This window comes from Solanum dulcamara, chromosome 3 (genome assembly GCF_947179165.1).
Source record: "Solanum dulcamara chromosome 3, daSolDulc1.2, whole genome shotgun sequence".
Taxonomy (NCBI): Eukaryota; Viridiplantae; Streptophyta; class Magnoliopsida; order Solanales; family Solanaceae; genus Solanum; species Solanum dulcamara.
This window is the reverse complement of record NC_077239.1, coordinates 43,600,535-43,614,564: the sequence shown is the minus strand read 5'-3', so window position 1 is coordinate 43,614,564 and position 14,030 is coordinate 43,600,535. Positions and strand designations below refer to the sequence as shown.

The 14,030-nt window shown below is 37.4% G+C and overlaps 1 protein-coding gene across 2 annotated transcripts; it reads left to right on the top strand.

The window, feature by feature from the left end:
• Positions 1-635: 635 nt before the first annotated feature.
• On the top strand, positions 636-13,603 carry LOC129882551 (protein FAR1-RELATED SEQUENCE 7). 2 transcript variants are annotated; one of them, XM_055956907.1, is made up of 4 exons: positions 636-819; positions 1,362-1,475; positions 1,656-2,083; positions 13,034-13,603. In XM_055956907.1, exons 2-4 carry the CDS (start codon positions 1,382-1,384, stop codon positions 13,235-13,237), a joined length of 726 nt encoding a protein of 241 aa, XP_055812882.1. In that variant the 5' UTR covers positions 636-819; positions 1,362-1,381; the 3' UTR covers positions 13,238-13,603. The 2 variants fall into 2 exon arrangements, with proteins under 2 accessions (XP_055812882.1, XP_055812883.1); XM_055956908.1 differs by lacking the exon at positions 636-819 and having other exon boundaries at positions 941-1,475.
• The last annotated feature ends 427 nt before the right edge of the window (positions 13,604-14,030 follow it).

The following is a 14,030-nucleotide window of genomic DNA, read 5'->3' as shown; positions in this document are numbered from 1 at the left end:
AAGAATTCAATTGACAATTCGAACTAAATACAAGGGTGTATGTGTTTTTAATAGGGATAATTACAGTAGATGACCATTCGGCCAAAGTAATTATCAAAAAAATAACCATTCACTGTATAGGCATGTATAATTAGTGTATATTTCATATATAAAGGGTAGCCTGGTGCACTAAAGCTCCCCCTATGCGCGAGGTATGAAGAAGGGCCTGACCACAAAGGTCTATTGTACGCAGCCTTACCTTGCATTTCTGCCAGAGGCTGTTTCCAAGGCTTGAACTCGTGACCTGTATATTTCATGTATAGTCGAGTTATATTCAGTTTTTGAGTGTATCATAATGTATATTCAGTGTATAACTCATGTATAAGTAATCTATATTATATAGTCAGTGTATACTTTCCTATATTGTATAAGCTATATTATATAGTCACGGTATATTTTCTATGATTTTTGACTATTTTTATGTAAATAAAACATGATTATATTTATTGTAAATTAATTAGTTCATTGTATATATTTAAAATTATACCTTTTTAATACACTAATTAAGGTTTTTTTATTTGATGTAATAAGTAAAACACAAGGACTAATTTAATCTAATAAATTGAAAGCAAACATTTTAAAACCATTTGTGTAAGAGCATTTTGGATCCTTGTGTATAGTCGAATTGTGTCATGTAACATAAAAATCAGAAGAAAAAGCCTTTGTGTATGTTTGTAATCGGGTGGCGTTTGGCAAATAATCGGAGCAGACACATCCTCCTTTTCCGCTCAGCAGAAGTTTTAGCGACAAGAGAATTGGGGATATCCATCTATATAACTTGTAAGTAGCCACATTTCTTCTTGAAGCATGTTTCCGTTATTTTAGTCAAAATTACTGATTTACAAATACTTATATAGTGTTTTTCTGAATAAAACAACTTGTGAAGTGGCACGGATATAAGTCACTGTTGCCAATTTGTTGAATAGGGCTTGCAGTTTCAGTTTTAGAACTCCTTAATCAAATTTTAAGGAACAAAAAAAAAGAAAGAGTTTATCCTCCTTTCTTTTCCCCTTTTTCTGCATTGCAAAGGCAGATGAGTTAAATTTGTGCTATTGTAGTGGGACTCTTGGTTAAAAGTTCCATTTAGGTTTCAAGTTTTTTTCCTTAGTGAAATGACCCACTTTTTTCATCCTTATTCATCAACTCTATATCAACATAAAACTAATAAGGAATAAGACGATAAAGAGCGATCCAGCGATCCATACCACATCTGGCAGACCAAAGCATCTGCTGTCTGTCGGACAGATGCTCAATTTATCAGAAGGCCATTTTGTTAATTGAGGACTTGAATGGGTCTCTCAGCCAAATTTTATCTATTGTAGGTGTCTAGTCCCCTGGTGCCATGGCAGTGGATGAAAACAATAATGATGGGGAGATGATAGAGAGTTCAAGTCGAAAGAAGTTGAACACAAATGGTGTTGAAACTCAAGATATCGGTATGGGATTTGTATCAGAAAATGGACTTTTATCTTTTTCTTCCTACCTCGCAAAATACACATCAATAAACTAGTCTTTTTTTGTTAAGGTTGTGATGTTGTAGGTAGCTATGGAGTACGGATAGTGTATCATATTTATTTCACAAACTTATTCTGCTCTCGTCTCATGGCATGCAACAGATGATGTGGGGATTGTAGAGAGTTCAAGTGGAAAGGAGTATGGTGTTGAAGCTCAAGGACGCTTCAATATGGAACCATATGTGGGTATGGAATTTGAATCAGAAGAAGCTGCTAAAGCATACTATAGCACATATGCCACACATTTGGGCTTTATCATGCGAGTAGATGCATTTCGACGATCTATGCGTAATGGGGAGTTGGTGTGGCGTCGACTTGTCTGTAATAAAGAGGGTTTCAGTAAAAGTAGACAAAGTCAGAGTGGAAAAAGGAAGTGCAGAGCAATTAGGGAAGGATGTAAGGCCATGATAATTGTGAAGAAAGAACACTCTGGAAAATGGCTTGTTGCTAAATTAGTGAAGGAGCACAATCATCCACTGGTTGCCAAACCTGTTAATACCCCTAAAGGTGCAATCTTGTGTCAAACACCGGTAAGTACTTCAAACTAATTCATGAAATTTGAAATAAGGTTGTTGACATATATAAAGAAAATCCTCTCTACATAGACATTTCTCAAGTTTATTAGACTGTGGTTTGTATCAAATCCCTAAGTAGTCAACTTCTTTTTTCTTGTTCTGCTTTGTTGCTAAAACCATAACCGCCGCCTCCAAAACTTTCGTCTTTGAGTTCTTAGCTGATGCAGTTAATGATCCTCATTTACAAATATTAGTTCACTGTGATTTAGGGATGCCTGTTAGTGTGGCATGACCTTCTCCATGGAAAATAAGCTCATTCTTGAAATGCATTGATTGCTACTCCTTCCTTACTAAATATTCATATTTGCACCAAATTATTGAGGCTATTCAAAGAACGATTTCTGGGATTCTCTTTGTCAATAAATATTTATAGCATTAGGACTTTAAAGAAACTTCTAGGCCAAAATGTATGTCCTGCAAGTGGCTTCTTTGAATCGAGCATGAAGTGCTTGTCAGTAAAGGAGATATTGCTCTATTGCAATGACATTGTGAAATCTGTTCTCTTATCATATAGTTAAAGGCTAAACTACAGGAGAACCGAAAATTCATTATTGTTTAGAGTCAAACTGAATAGATGTCTATTACTGGTCAGGTGATCTAAGGCTTCTGAATCAAGAACCAGAGCCAAGACATGAAGAATGTATGGGACACTCAGTTCTTAGGATCGATTGACTGATTAGACCGTGGAATCTGCATTGATCTTGACGTGGCAAACACAAACTTCACGAACTTTGTCAGAAAGTTTTTATGTGAAACATGAACTTCGATATTTTCTTCCTTTGGCTCTGGATTCTTGGTTCAAAAGTTTAGATCACATTTCTCTCCATACTTGGTAAGATTCACAAGAATTAGCAAACTTTCTTCAAATCTATTGCACAAGGAGCCCTATAATGTTGTGTTACTCACCACTTATGAATTTTCTCTCTTCACTTGTTTTAATATGATATCAGCTCGCGATATCCAGACTCACGTGACCACCTAAGTCTAGACTGGCTTCGCCACCAACCTTTTCTTTTTTCAAATAGTCTTCTATTCTTGTCTGCCTTTGGTGACTTTGAGAGGAACCACATCTGTTTAGTGTGTCTTTGTTGGCTTCCCTCATTCCACCCAATTCTGATTATTAGTCCTCAAGACGAGCACAACTGTGAAGATCCCCCCTCGAAGTCCTTCACACATCAGGCTTGAAGTCTCTGCTCCAATTTGTTTTTCTGGAAAAAGGATCTCTGCTCCAATTGTTTGTCTGTCCCACACACCATCAAGTATCAAGGACTGATATCAGTCCATCAGCTGACATTTCAAGTCAAAATTCCGTTTTGTCTATCATTGATTTACAGATGCTACCTATCAAGATAGCAATATATCTTAGTTGATATGTCAAATCAACAATCAATTTTTCTATGGTCAGTAGTTCTCATCAACTCACTCGTCGAGTCGGCATTCCAACTTTGCTGAACCAGCATCAGGTATCATTAGTCTTCGTCTGCAATCTAGTCAAGCTGGCAACTTATGTATTTTTAAGTTCAATTGTCCCTCATATTTGTCCGGAAAACAAGTTTAATAATCTCCTATTGATTCACGGTAGCATCATGGCCAAGTCAACATCTTGCAGCGTCAAGTTAGTTATATTTCATGGCAGTGCCAAGTTTGTTTTATTTATTACAATGATATTGTTAAAATGACTTTCAAACTTTTACTATTTTATGCAACTCAAATCTCTCTTAAACAAGTCTTGCATATAATATGACTTATCTATTCCCCTTCTCTACTCAAAAACATAAAAATAGGTACTATCATTTGAAGAGAGGCAACAAGCTGATCCACTAGTCTTACTTTTTGATGTAACAAACAAACTTGTAGTCTTTGATCCATTTTTACATGTTTCTCATGTGCATTGAGCTAATCTCTCTAGACCCTCTTTTAAGTCCCCACATCCAAGAAGGGAACCAGTACTTGGTCCCTATGAAGAACTCAAGAAAGAAATCAAATGATAAATAACGTATCAGCAGGAAATGACAAAGTGCAGTTTACCCCAATCTTAGGGTAGATTTCACCCAAGAGAAAATTTTCTTGCCTCAACTCCTTGGCAGACACATTCATTAGCCTCGTTAATTAGGGTATTACAGTTGCAGTTTTGGTAATCAAACAAAGGGTGATCTACTTGACTGGTGCTATATGTCTGCTTGACTAGGTAACGTTCTGTAGTTCAGTGGGGGATGACACATTTGTCTGTCAACTTCTGCAACAAGTTTTATGACCCATGTAACACATATTTATAAATAGTCTTTGACTCAAGGCAATGTCCCACCTGGATCCTCACTGGGATTTATCAGCATAGATTAAAACCATGCTTTTAGCCAATATCTAGGCGTGCACTTGCCTTCCTCTCTGTTGATATAGGCCAGATAGCTATTGGTTGGACCATGGACAATGGTGGGAAAAATGTGAAGGTATGAATCCATTCCATCAAGGATCTACTACAAATTCTTTCTTTATCTTAGATATGATATGTGGCTACATTTGAGGTTCTGGGGGAGTGTATGAATCCATTGGTTCGAAGTAACCCATTCTCAAATTATAAGCTTACTTGATCGATATCTTTTAAGTTATTTGCCCCCTAGTCATACATATTCAGCTAGATTAGCTAATCAGCTAGACTGTTTAAATGACTTTAAGTCTTTATCACGATCAATTGTATGCCCTAACTGTAGAAATATTAGGATTCATTGTAAATAGGGATTAGTTAGGATTTATTTCTGTATTGTATTTGTTTCTATATTTAGAGGATGTGGTATTATTTCTAGATCCTGTACAGTTGTACATATCTCCTAGGATTGGGTAGTTGCTATTTTAGAGGGATTTCTTTCCTAAGATCAAGGAACCACATTCGGATCCTTCATGTATATATAGGGCTTTTATGCCCGATTCTTGAGATATAAGTGAATAATTCATATTTCCACATGGTATCAGAGCAAATTTGAAACCCTAATCAGCCTCTCCTCTCACTCCTAAAGTCCGGCATGGCCATAGAAACTCACTCCCAATCTGAGGTCACCTCAAGCCCGAATCAATCTCTCCCTACCCACCATGGAAACTCTGAGAGTTTTCATTCCATCACAGGTCATAAGTTAAATGGCCACAATTTTCTCCAATGGTCACAATCCGTTATACTGTTCATATGTGGGCGTGGCAAAGATGATCACCTCACAGGGGCTGCTACTGCTCCCAAGCCTGATGATCCCAACTTCAAAGCTTGGAAGGCCGAAAACAGCATGGTGATGGCATGGCTGATCAGTTCCATGACCATAAAAATTGGAGAAAATTTTCTTCTCTACACAACTGCAAAAGAAATTTGGGATGTTGCCCGAGATACGTACTCTAGCAACGACAACACTTCAGAATTATTCGCCATCGAGAGTACTCTCCACGATCTACGTCAAGGGCAGTTGTCTGTCACTGCCTACTACAACTGCTAACTCGATATTGGCAGCAGTTGGATCTCTACGAAGTTCATACGTGGAAGTGTTTTGAAGACCAGGCTAAAGTTCAGAGAATGGTAGAAACAAAAAGAGTATTCAAGTTTCTTATGGGTCTCAACAAGGATCTAGATGAAGTCAGGGGTAGAATACTAGGAATCAAACCACTGCCACCAATCAGGGAAGTTTTCTCTGAGGTCCGAAGGGAAGAAAGCCGAAAGAAAGTTATGATGGGGATATCACCTTCAAACCCACAAGGTGACAGATCAGCACTTGCTGCTCGGGGACCTTCTTATCACAGCACAAACTCACGGCAAGGAGGAAATCACTCAACATTTAATGAAAACAGGCCCAAGAGTGGACGACCCTGGTGTGACCACTGCAGCAAGCCTGGCCATACCCGGGATACTTGTTGGAAGCTACACGGGAAGCCAGCCGATTGGAAACCAAAACGGATGACTAATGACTATGAAAGTCGTGGACACTTGGTCTCCTCAACTGATCCTTCTCAGACCGAGACACATCAGTCTAGCAATCCTCCTCAGGCCGAGACATATCCATTCAGCAAAGAACAGATGGATATGCTACAGAAGATGTTTAACTCCGCACAACATTCCTCTTCTCTGATTCCTTCCACCCCGCGTACAGGAAATATAGCTCAAACAGGTATTCCACCAGCTGCCTTTACAGTTTTAAATGAATCTTCGCAGTCCTGGATAGTAGATTCCGGCGCCTCAGATCACATGACAGGAGATGCACGGTTGTTTGATGATATAAAACCGTGCCCCTCAAATTTATGTGTCCGTATAGCCGATGGGAGCAGCTCCAAAGTGACAGGCCTCGGTACCATCACAGTGTCACCGAATATCACCCTCAAATCTGTCCTTTTTGTCCCTAATCTCACTTGCAATTTATTATCTGTTAGTAAACTTACTCAGGATAGCAAATGCACAACTAATTTTCGTGCCAACACTTGTGTTTTTCAGGATTTGGACTCGGGGAAGACGATTGGCAATGCTGAGATTTGTGCAGGCCTATACCACCTTAGAATGCAACCAGATTCAAAACACTCCTCCAACCATTCTCACCTCGAGTCAACTAGACTTTCCATATCAAGTCACGGCCAAAAGTCTATTTATTTCAGTTCAAATAAGGATAGTGAGATTATGAACTTACACTATCGTCTAGGACATCCCAATTTTATTTATCTATCTCGGTTGTATCCCTCATTATTCAGAAATAAAAATCCGCAATTTTTTCAATGTGATATTTGTCAATTCTCAAAGCATACCCGTGCATTCTATTCACCTCAATCACACAAGCAATCTCACCCTTTTTCTTTGATACACAGTGACATTTGGGGAAAAACAAGGGTGAGTAATGTAACAGGGGCTAGGTGGTTCTTACTGTTTGTGGATGATCATACTCGTCTCTCATGGGTGTTTCTAATGAAGGAAAAATCAAAAACCAAACATCTCTTCATAAAATTTCATACAATGATAAAAAACCAATTCCAGACAAATATCCAAGTCCTTAAAACCGATAATGCCCCTGACTATTTCAATAGCATTCTTGGTGACTATCTCTCTGACCACGGAATTGTGCATCAAAGTTCATGTGTCGACACTCCTCAGCAAAATGGGGTTGCCGAGCGGAAAAATAGGCATTTACTTGAAACTGCTCGAGCACTTCTCTTCACATCTAATGTTCCCAAACACTTCTGGGGAGATGCCATTCTTACTGCCACCTATCTCATTAACCGGATGCCATCCCGTGTATTAAAGTTCAAATCCCCATGTCAAGCTCTTCTAGAGTCTTTTCCTCATACCCACATAATCTCAGATATACCTCCAAAAATTTTTGGTTGTACTGTCTTTGTACACATCTATCCTCATCTCCGGAGCAAACTTGACCCAAAAGCCTCCAAGTGCATCTTTCTCGGCTATTCTCCGTCTCAAAAGGGTTATAAATGTTATGACCCTTCAACCCGAAAATTTTTCACCTCCATGGATGTCACTTTCTTTGAAAACAAACCATTCTACACGGCTGTTCAGGGGGGAATGTGACAGAATATCCTCTCATGATTGAAGGTATTAACACGGAGACAACCTCATCTCAAGTACTTTCTTCAATACCTGCCGAGCCTACCCGTGCAGAGCCTACCCAGATTGCTCCTAGTCTATCCCCACATGTGTATGAACTTGTCCAAACAGTGTCTACTGAACCTTTACCTAGTCTATCCCCACATGTGTATGAACCTGTCCAAACAGTGTCTACTGAACCTTTAGCCGACCGAACTTCACCAACAAAATCGGGGAACACATATCTTAGCCCACAAAAAGAAATCCTGGTCTATTCCCGAAGAAGGAAGCAAGATAAGGAGGTACAACCTGTACAATCTCAACAATGCCGTGAGTCTCAATCGAATCCCACTCCTGACGAATCTCAAGGTATGCTTCCTAGTGAATCTACTAATATTGATAATTCTGATCTTCCTATTGCTCTAAGGAAGGGGGTTCGGACTTGCACTTCACATCCAATAAAAAATTTCATATCGTACAAGGAATTGTCACCCAATTACCGTGTGTTTTTGTCTAGACTTGATGAGATTCAGGTTCCAACTTCAGTTCATGAGGCTCTAGAAATCCCAGCCTGGAAAGCTGCTACCTTTTAAGAAGTCAAAGCGTTAGAGAAGAATCGGACATGGTTCGATAGGTTCTCGAAAGTTCTCAAAGGGACCGGATACACTCAATGCCAAGCAGATCACACCCTCTTTGTCAAACACACATCGAATCAGAAGATAACAATTCTTATTGTCTATGTTGATGATATAGTCCTTACCGGTAATGATTACATAGAAGCTATCCGTCTTAAAAGTCTCTTGTCAAGAGAATTTGAGATTAAAGATCTCGGAAATTTAAAATATTTCCTGGGAATGGAAGTTGCTAGATCAAGGAAAGGCATCTTTATCTCCCAAAGGAAGTATGTCATTGATCTTCTAAAGGAGACAGGAATGCTAGGGAGTAAACCAGCCGACACACCAATGGATCCATACAACAAAGTAGGATCCAAACAGGGCAGTACACCAGTAGACAAAGGGCGGTATCAAAGGTTAGTAGGAAGACTAATCTACCTGTCTCATACAAGACCAGACATCGGGTTCTCAGTGAGTGTTGTAAGTCAGTTTATGAATAGCCCCACAGAAGAGCATATGGAGGCAGCATATCGAATTCTAAGATATCTCAAAAGCACACCGGGCAAAGGACTAGCATTTACAAAGGTTCCTGAGAGAGGTATCAAGGTGTTTACCGATGCGGATTGGGCTGGATCTCTATGTGACAAAAGGTCCACCTCAGGCTACTGTACATTTGTGTGGGGCAATCTCGTTACTTGGAGAAGTAAGAAACAGTCCGTAGTTGCAAGGAGTAGTGCAGAAGCCGAGTATCGTGCAATGGCAGACGGAATATGTGAAGGTATGTGGCTTAAAAGATTACTCAGTGAACTCAAAGTTGAGAACTCAGAGTCAATTACGCTCCTGTGTGACAACCAAGCAGCTATAAGCATTGCACGGAACCCTGTCCATCATGATCGAACAAAACATGTTGAGGTTGACCGGCATTTCATAAGCGAGAAGATTGAAGCTAAAGTCATCAACCTGGGATACACTCCATCACAACAGCAAACCGCTGATATCCTAACTAAAGCTCTCCAAAGGCCTATATTTGAAGATCTATGCTCCAAGCTGGGAATGATCAACATATACTCCCCAGCTTTAGGGGGGGTGTAGAAATATTAGGATTCATTGTAAATAGGGATTAGTTAGAATTTATTTCTGTATTGTATTTGTTTCTATATTTAGAGGATGTGGTATTATTTCCAGATCCTGTACAGTTGTACATATCTCCTAGGATTGGGTAGTTGCTATTTTAGAGGGATTTCTTTCCTAAGGTCAAGGAACCACATTCGGATCCTTCATGTATATAATAGGGCTTTTATGCCCGATTCTTGAGATATAAGTGAATAATTCATATTTCCACACTAACCTCTTTCTTTTCCAAAATAAAGTTCTTCTACAATCCCCTACTTTGATAATGTATTATGCAATTAAGAATCTAATATATTTCCAGTTTCCAACTCCATATGAGGGCCTTGGTGTTACCATGATCCAAGAATTTTCCATCTTATACTTCTTTCTAACCATTTGCCTATAGAGCGCCTCCTCCTCAATCCTCATTGTAAAATCTTAAGAACAACTTCATAAGAAGATTGTTGTTGTGTACCCTTAGAGTTTTGACTTCCAAACCACATTACCCTTTCCTACTTAACCAGATTAAGAGACTTTTTCTTGTTTTCTCCTTGCCACAAAAAAATTGCTCCTTTAGATCATCAATTGTCTTATCCGCCTTCTTTTTTAGGAAAGAGTGACATAGTATAAGTCGGAAGTGCATCTAGAACACTATTAATTTGAACCGACCTTCCCTTAAGGATAAGTATTGTCTTTTCTAATTTGCTAGTCTCATTTCACACTTTTCAATTACCCCCTTACAAAATATTGTATTCTATATGATTGGTACCCAAAGGCATACCTAATTTAGCTGGTAATTTGCCCACATTGCAATTGAGTGAATTTGCCAACTCTTGAATGTTGGACGCCTCGTTTGCAGTGGCGGAGCCAGGATTTCTGTAAAGGGGGTTCAAAGTATATAGAACTAAACAAGTGAAAATCACAAGATGAAAAATGGAGCAAGATGGGAGGAATATAGCAATCTTCACCCACTAAATTTAACGTATCTTATCATGCCGCATTTAGGTTCTTCCTACTTTTACCCTGCTCCATCAAGCATTTTTATATTTCTTGTGTTTTTTTTTGTAGTGTTCTACTTCATTTTGAACTTTTTTAAAATTCTGAATTAGAGCCCATTCAATCATATGTTACTTTAAAAATCACTAAGATTCTTTAATAAGGTGTAAGAATTGATTTACTAATATTATAATGTATATTCAGGAGATAAATAAATGACATCGTCGATTTTTTTAGTTCATTTAATTCAATTTACTATGTTAATCATTTGTCTTTACAAATGATGAATAAATCAAATAAGTTTAGTTTAGTTTTCATTTTTTTAGAATCGAATTGAAAAAAATAAGAAAGAAATACTATAAAATTAAGAAAAAAATCAATTAAATAAATTTTGTTAAAAGAATATTCACAACTTTTAAATTTCTTCATTCGATTAATTTTAAATTTAATAATAACTCATCATTTTTTCAAAGAGTTTCTACGAGTTACAATATGGGAAGAGAGTTATGTAGAAGCAAAATGAGCAATATAAATAAGAAGACTAAAACACAAAAGTTATCAAAAATGTGTGTAATAAATTTAAACAAAGACAAATTGAGAAAAAGAAATGGGAAACTTACATAAATATACTATATTAAGAAAATATTTACCATTTATAGCAGTAATATTTTTTTCACTGAACACTTGTAATTCATTTATAATACAGTTTTAATACAATTTTAATACATATTAGCGAGAATAATTTATAAAACTCATATGGGATTATACTGGGTTTGTTGTTGTTGTTGTTGTTATATAATACAAGTTTTATTCATGGATAATATATTTATCACACACTTTAATACACTTATAATACATTGTGTCAATTTCTTACCAAACAAGTATAATATATTTTAAAACACTTATAATACATTTATATTGCATGCATAATTCATTTTTAATACATGACAGATATATCATAATATTGTTATGTATTGCTACACAACAATAACAACAACAACAACAATCCAGTGAAATCTCACAATGTGGGGTCTGAGGAGGGTAAAGTGTACGCAGATCTTACTTCTACCAAGGTAGGACGGCTGTTTTCGAGAGACCATCGGCTCAATAGAAGCATAAAAGGAGGTTAGATATTGCTAAGAAGTACAAGAAGTTCAAAGCGTTATGTGAAAGCAAATAACGAAAGCGACACAGATAAAATATAGTAATCAAAGTACAGAGAGTAGTATATAATAACAGAAATCAGAGAACAAGAAATTATAGTGCGCTAATGCGCCTACTAATAAGGAAGAATAAAGATACTTTGTACTAACCTTCTACCCTAATATGGGTCCTCCACACCCTTCTAAATAAAAAGTATAGCTAAAATCAATAATTATTTATTAAAAAGTGTTCTCCCTGGTAATTTTTTCAAAAGAAATAGCATAGAGAGAAAAACAATGAAAAACAAAAATAATAAACCCAAAAACAATGAAGCCTTTCATTGGATTGGGATTCTGAGCCCAAAACTTGAGCCCATCTCATCCTTTCCCAAAGCAAAAATATGATGCAAATATATTGCATGCAATGGGAATCGAACTCGGACCATTTCGGTCAACAATGAATCCCTTAGCCACTCAACTATTCCTCTCTTTAGTTTTAAAGGGTTTCATTTTAATATATATACTTATAAAACCAGAAATTGACCTTACATATACAATGTAATCTTTCGTCGAGAGGGTTCGGGTGAACCCCCTAAACTCCACGTAGCTCTGCCCCTGCTCGTTCATCACAAAAATCTGAATCTTAGCATATTCTTTTGTGAAGACCTGATATTGCTTCAAAGAGCTATAAGATTGTCTTCAAATATGGTATTTCCTCTTGGCTTGAGTATTTTTAACTTACATCCTTGCACTAGTATTCAAATCTCTAAACCAACTAAAAAGACTCCAGACAAAGATCATACACAATGTAAGTGTACCGACATGGCTAAGTCCTAATCTCAACTAATGGCTGTCACCCACATGACTCTTTTGCTTCTGTTGTATTTTTTTCAGTCCTTTGTCCGCATTGATTTTAATTTTTTCTATAGCTTTTTAAAAATGCCGGTATACAATAGTATCCCACTTCATGCACTTAAAAAAACAGAATTTCGTGGAAAAATCACTGACCCTTTTGGGCTGGTAGGTTAAAGGATTGACTTTATGTAATCACGCTGTCTTCCTTGTTTAATACTGTGAAAGTCACACGGCCAGAATGATTTCCTACCGATGTCTGCGCATTCTGCATGTATGGTTTTCCACATGTGGCAACTACTTTCTTTCCAGTAATGAATGCATATGGTCAAGTCATGCCAGAGGGCTCTCTCGGTTATGTAAATGACACATTAGTTTGTTATACATTTCGTTAGCAAAAATAGTAAATTGAACCAAAAAATTATGTGCAGCCAAGGAAGCCCAATGGATTCATGAACTGCAGTTAAAATCTTGGAAGTTAGTTGTTAAATTCTTCTAAGATTTCCAGTGTTGTTTTGTCATTGCTTCCCCTTCCCCTCTGCTCTTACATATTAGGCAATATCATCTTCTTTAGGAACAATAGTTTGATTGTGTCATGTGTCTGTGCTGTTCTTGATATTCGGTGGATCAATTTCAGGATGATAAAGATGTCAAGATCCGGGAATTAACGGCAGAGTTGCAGAAGGAGCGTAAAAGGTCTGCTGCTTTACAGGAGCAGCTAGATTTGGTTTTGAGAGATATGGAGGACCACTCGGAGCAACTGTCAAAGAACATTAATGGCATTGTTAAAAGTGTGAAAGAATTGGAATCAAGAAAAATTGTCTTCCCAAATGGCCGATAGCTTCTGTAGCCTTTTCCCCTTTATTTTCATTTTTCTTTGGAAAATAGTAACATAGGCCCGTAAATTATTTGAAAGTCTTAGTTAAACCTTTTGTACTGTTAATCGAACAGAATTCTTATACTCCTGCTTTGTTTTTGTATAATTCCTTGTCATTTACTCAGTGAGGTGTCATGTGCAAGGGCATTTTGGCATCCAAAGGTGTAGCCTAACGGCAATGTAATGGGTGAAGACCTTAGCAGCAATGGTTTAAATCCTAGCATAGACAAAAACCATTTGTCTAAGTCTTAATTTGGCTAAGTTATTTGGTATGGGTGTTGGTGAAGTGCATGCGAAAAAAGTCCCAAGGACATTTTGTACTTGCCAGAAGCTAGTAAAGTGGACCGTATTCCTTGCTCTGTTTTTGCTGGTCTGTAGCAGGGATGAAGGTAGTCTTTTACTTCTCTTTGCTTTTAGCCTTAAATATTCCGTGACTGGAAGCTATAAGATAAGGAGGGGCAGTGGCAATTATATTCTCTCAGTTCACTTAGGCACAAATGTGGTGTTCCCATTTATGATCACAGAATTAGGTGTAGTGTAATTTAACTCTAGCGAAGCTTGTCACGATCAAAATTCAATAATCACAAGATAATGTCTCAAAGCCCAAAAAGACACTCAAATATCAAAACTCACCTCCTATAGACTAGCCAAAGAGCATTTAATATAAATACGAATACAAGAATTTAAGGACACAACCTGATAATAACAAATATAAAGAAGATGAATGAAGTAAATGTGTCTAATGCAATTGTCTCAA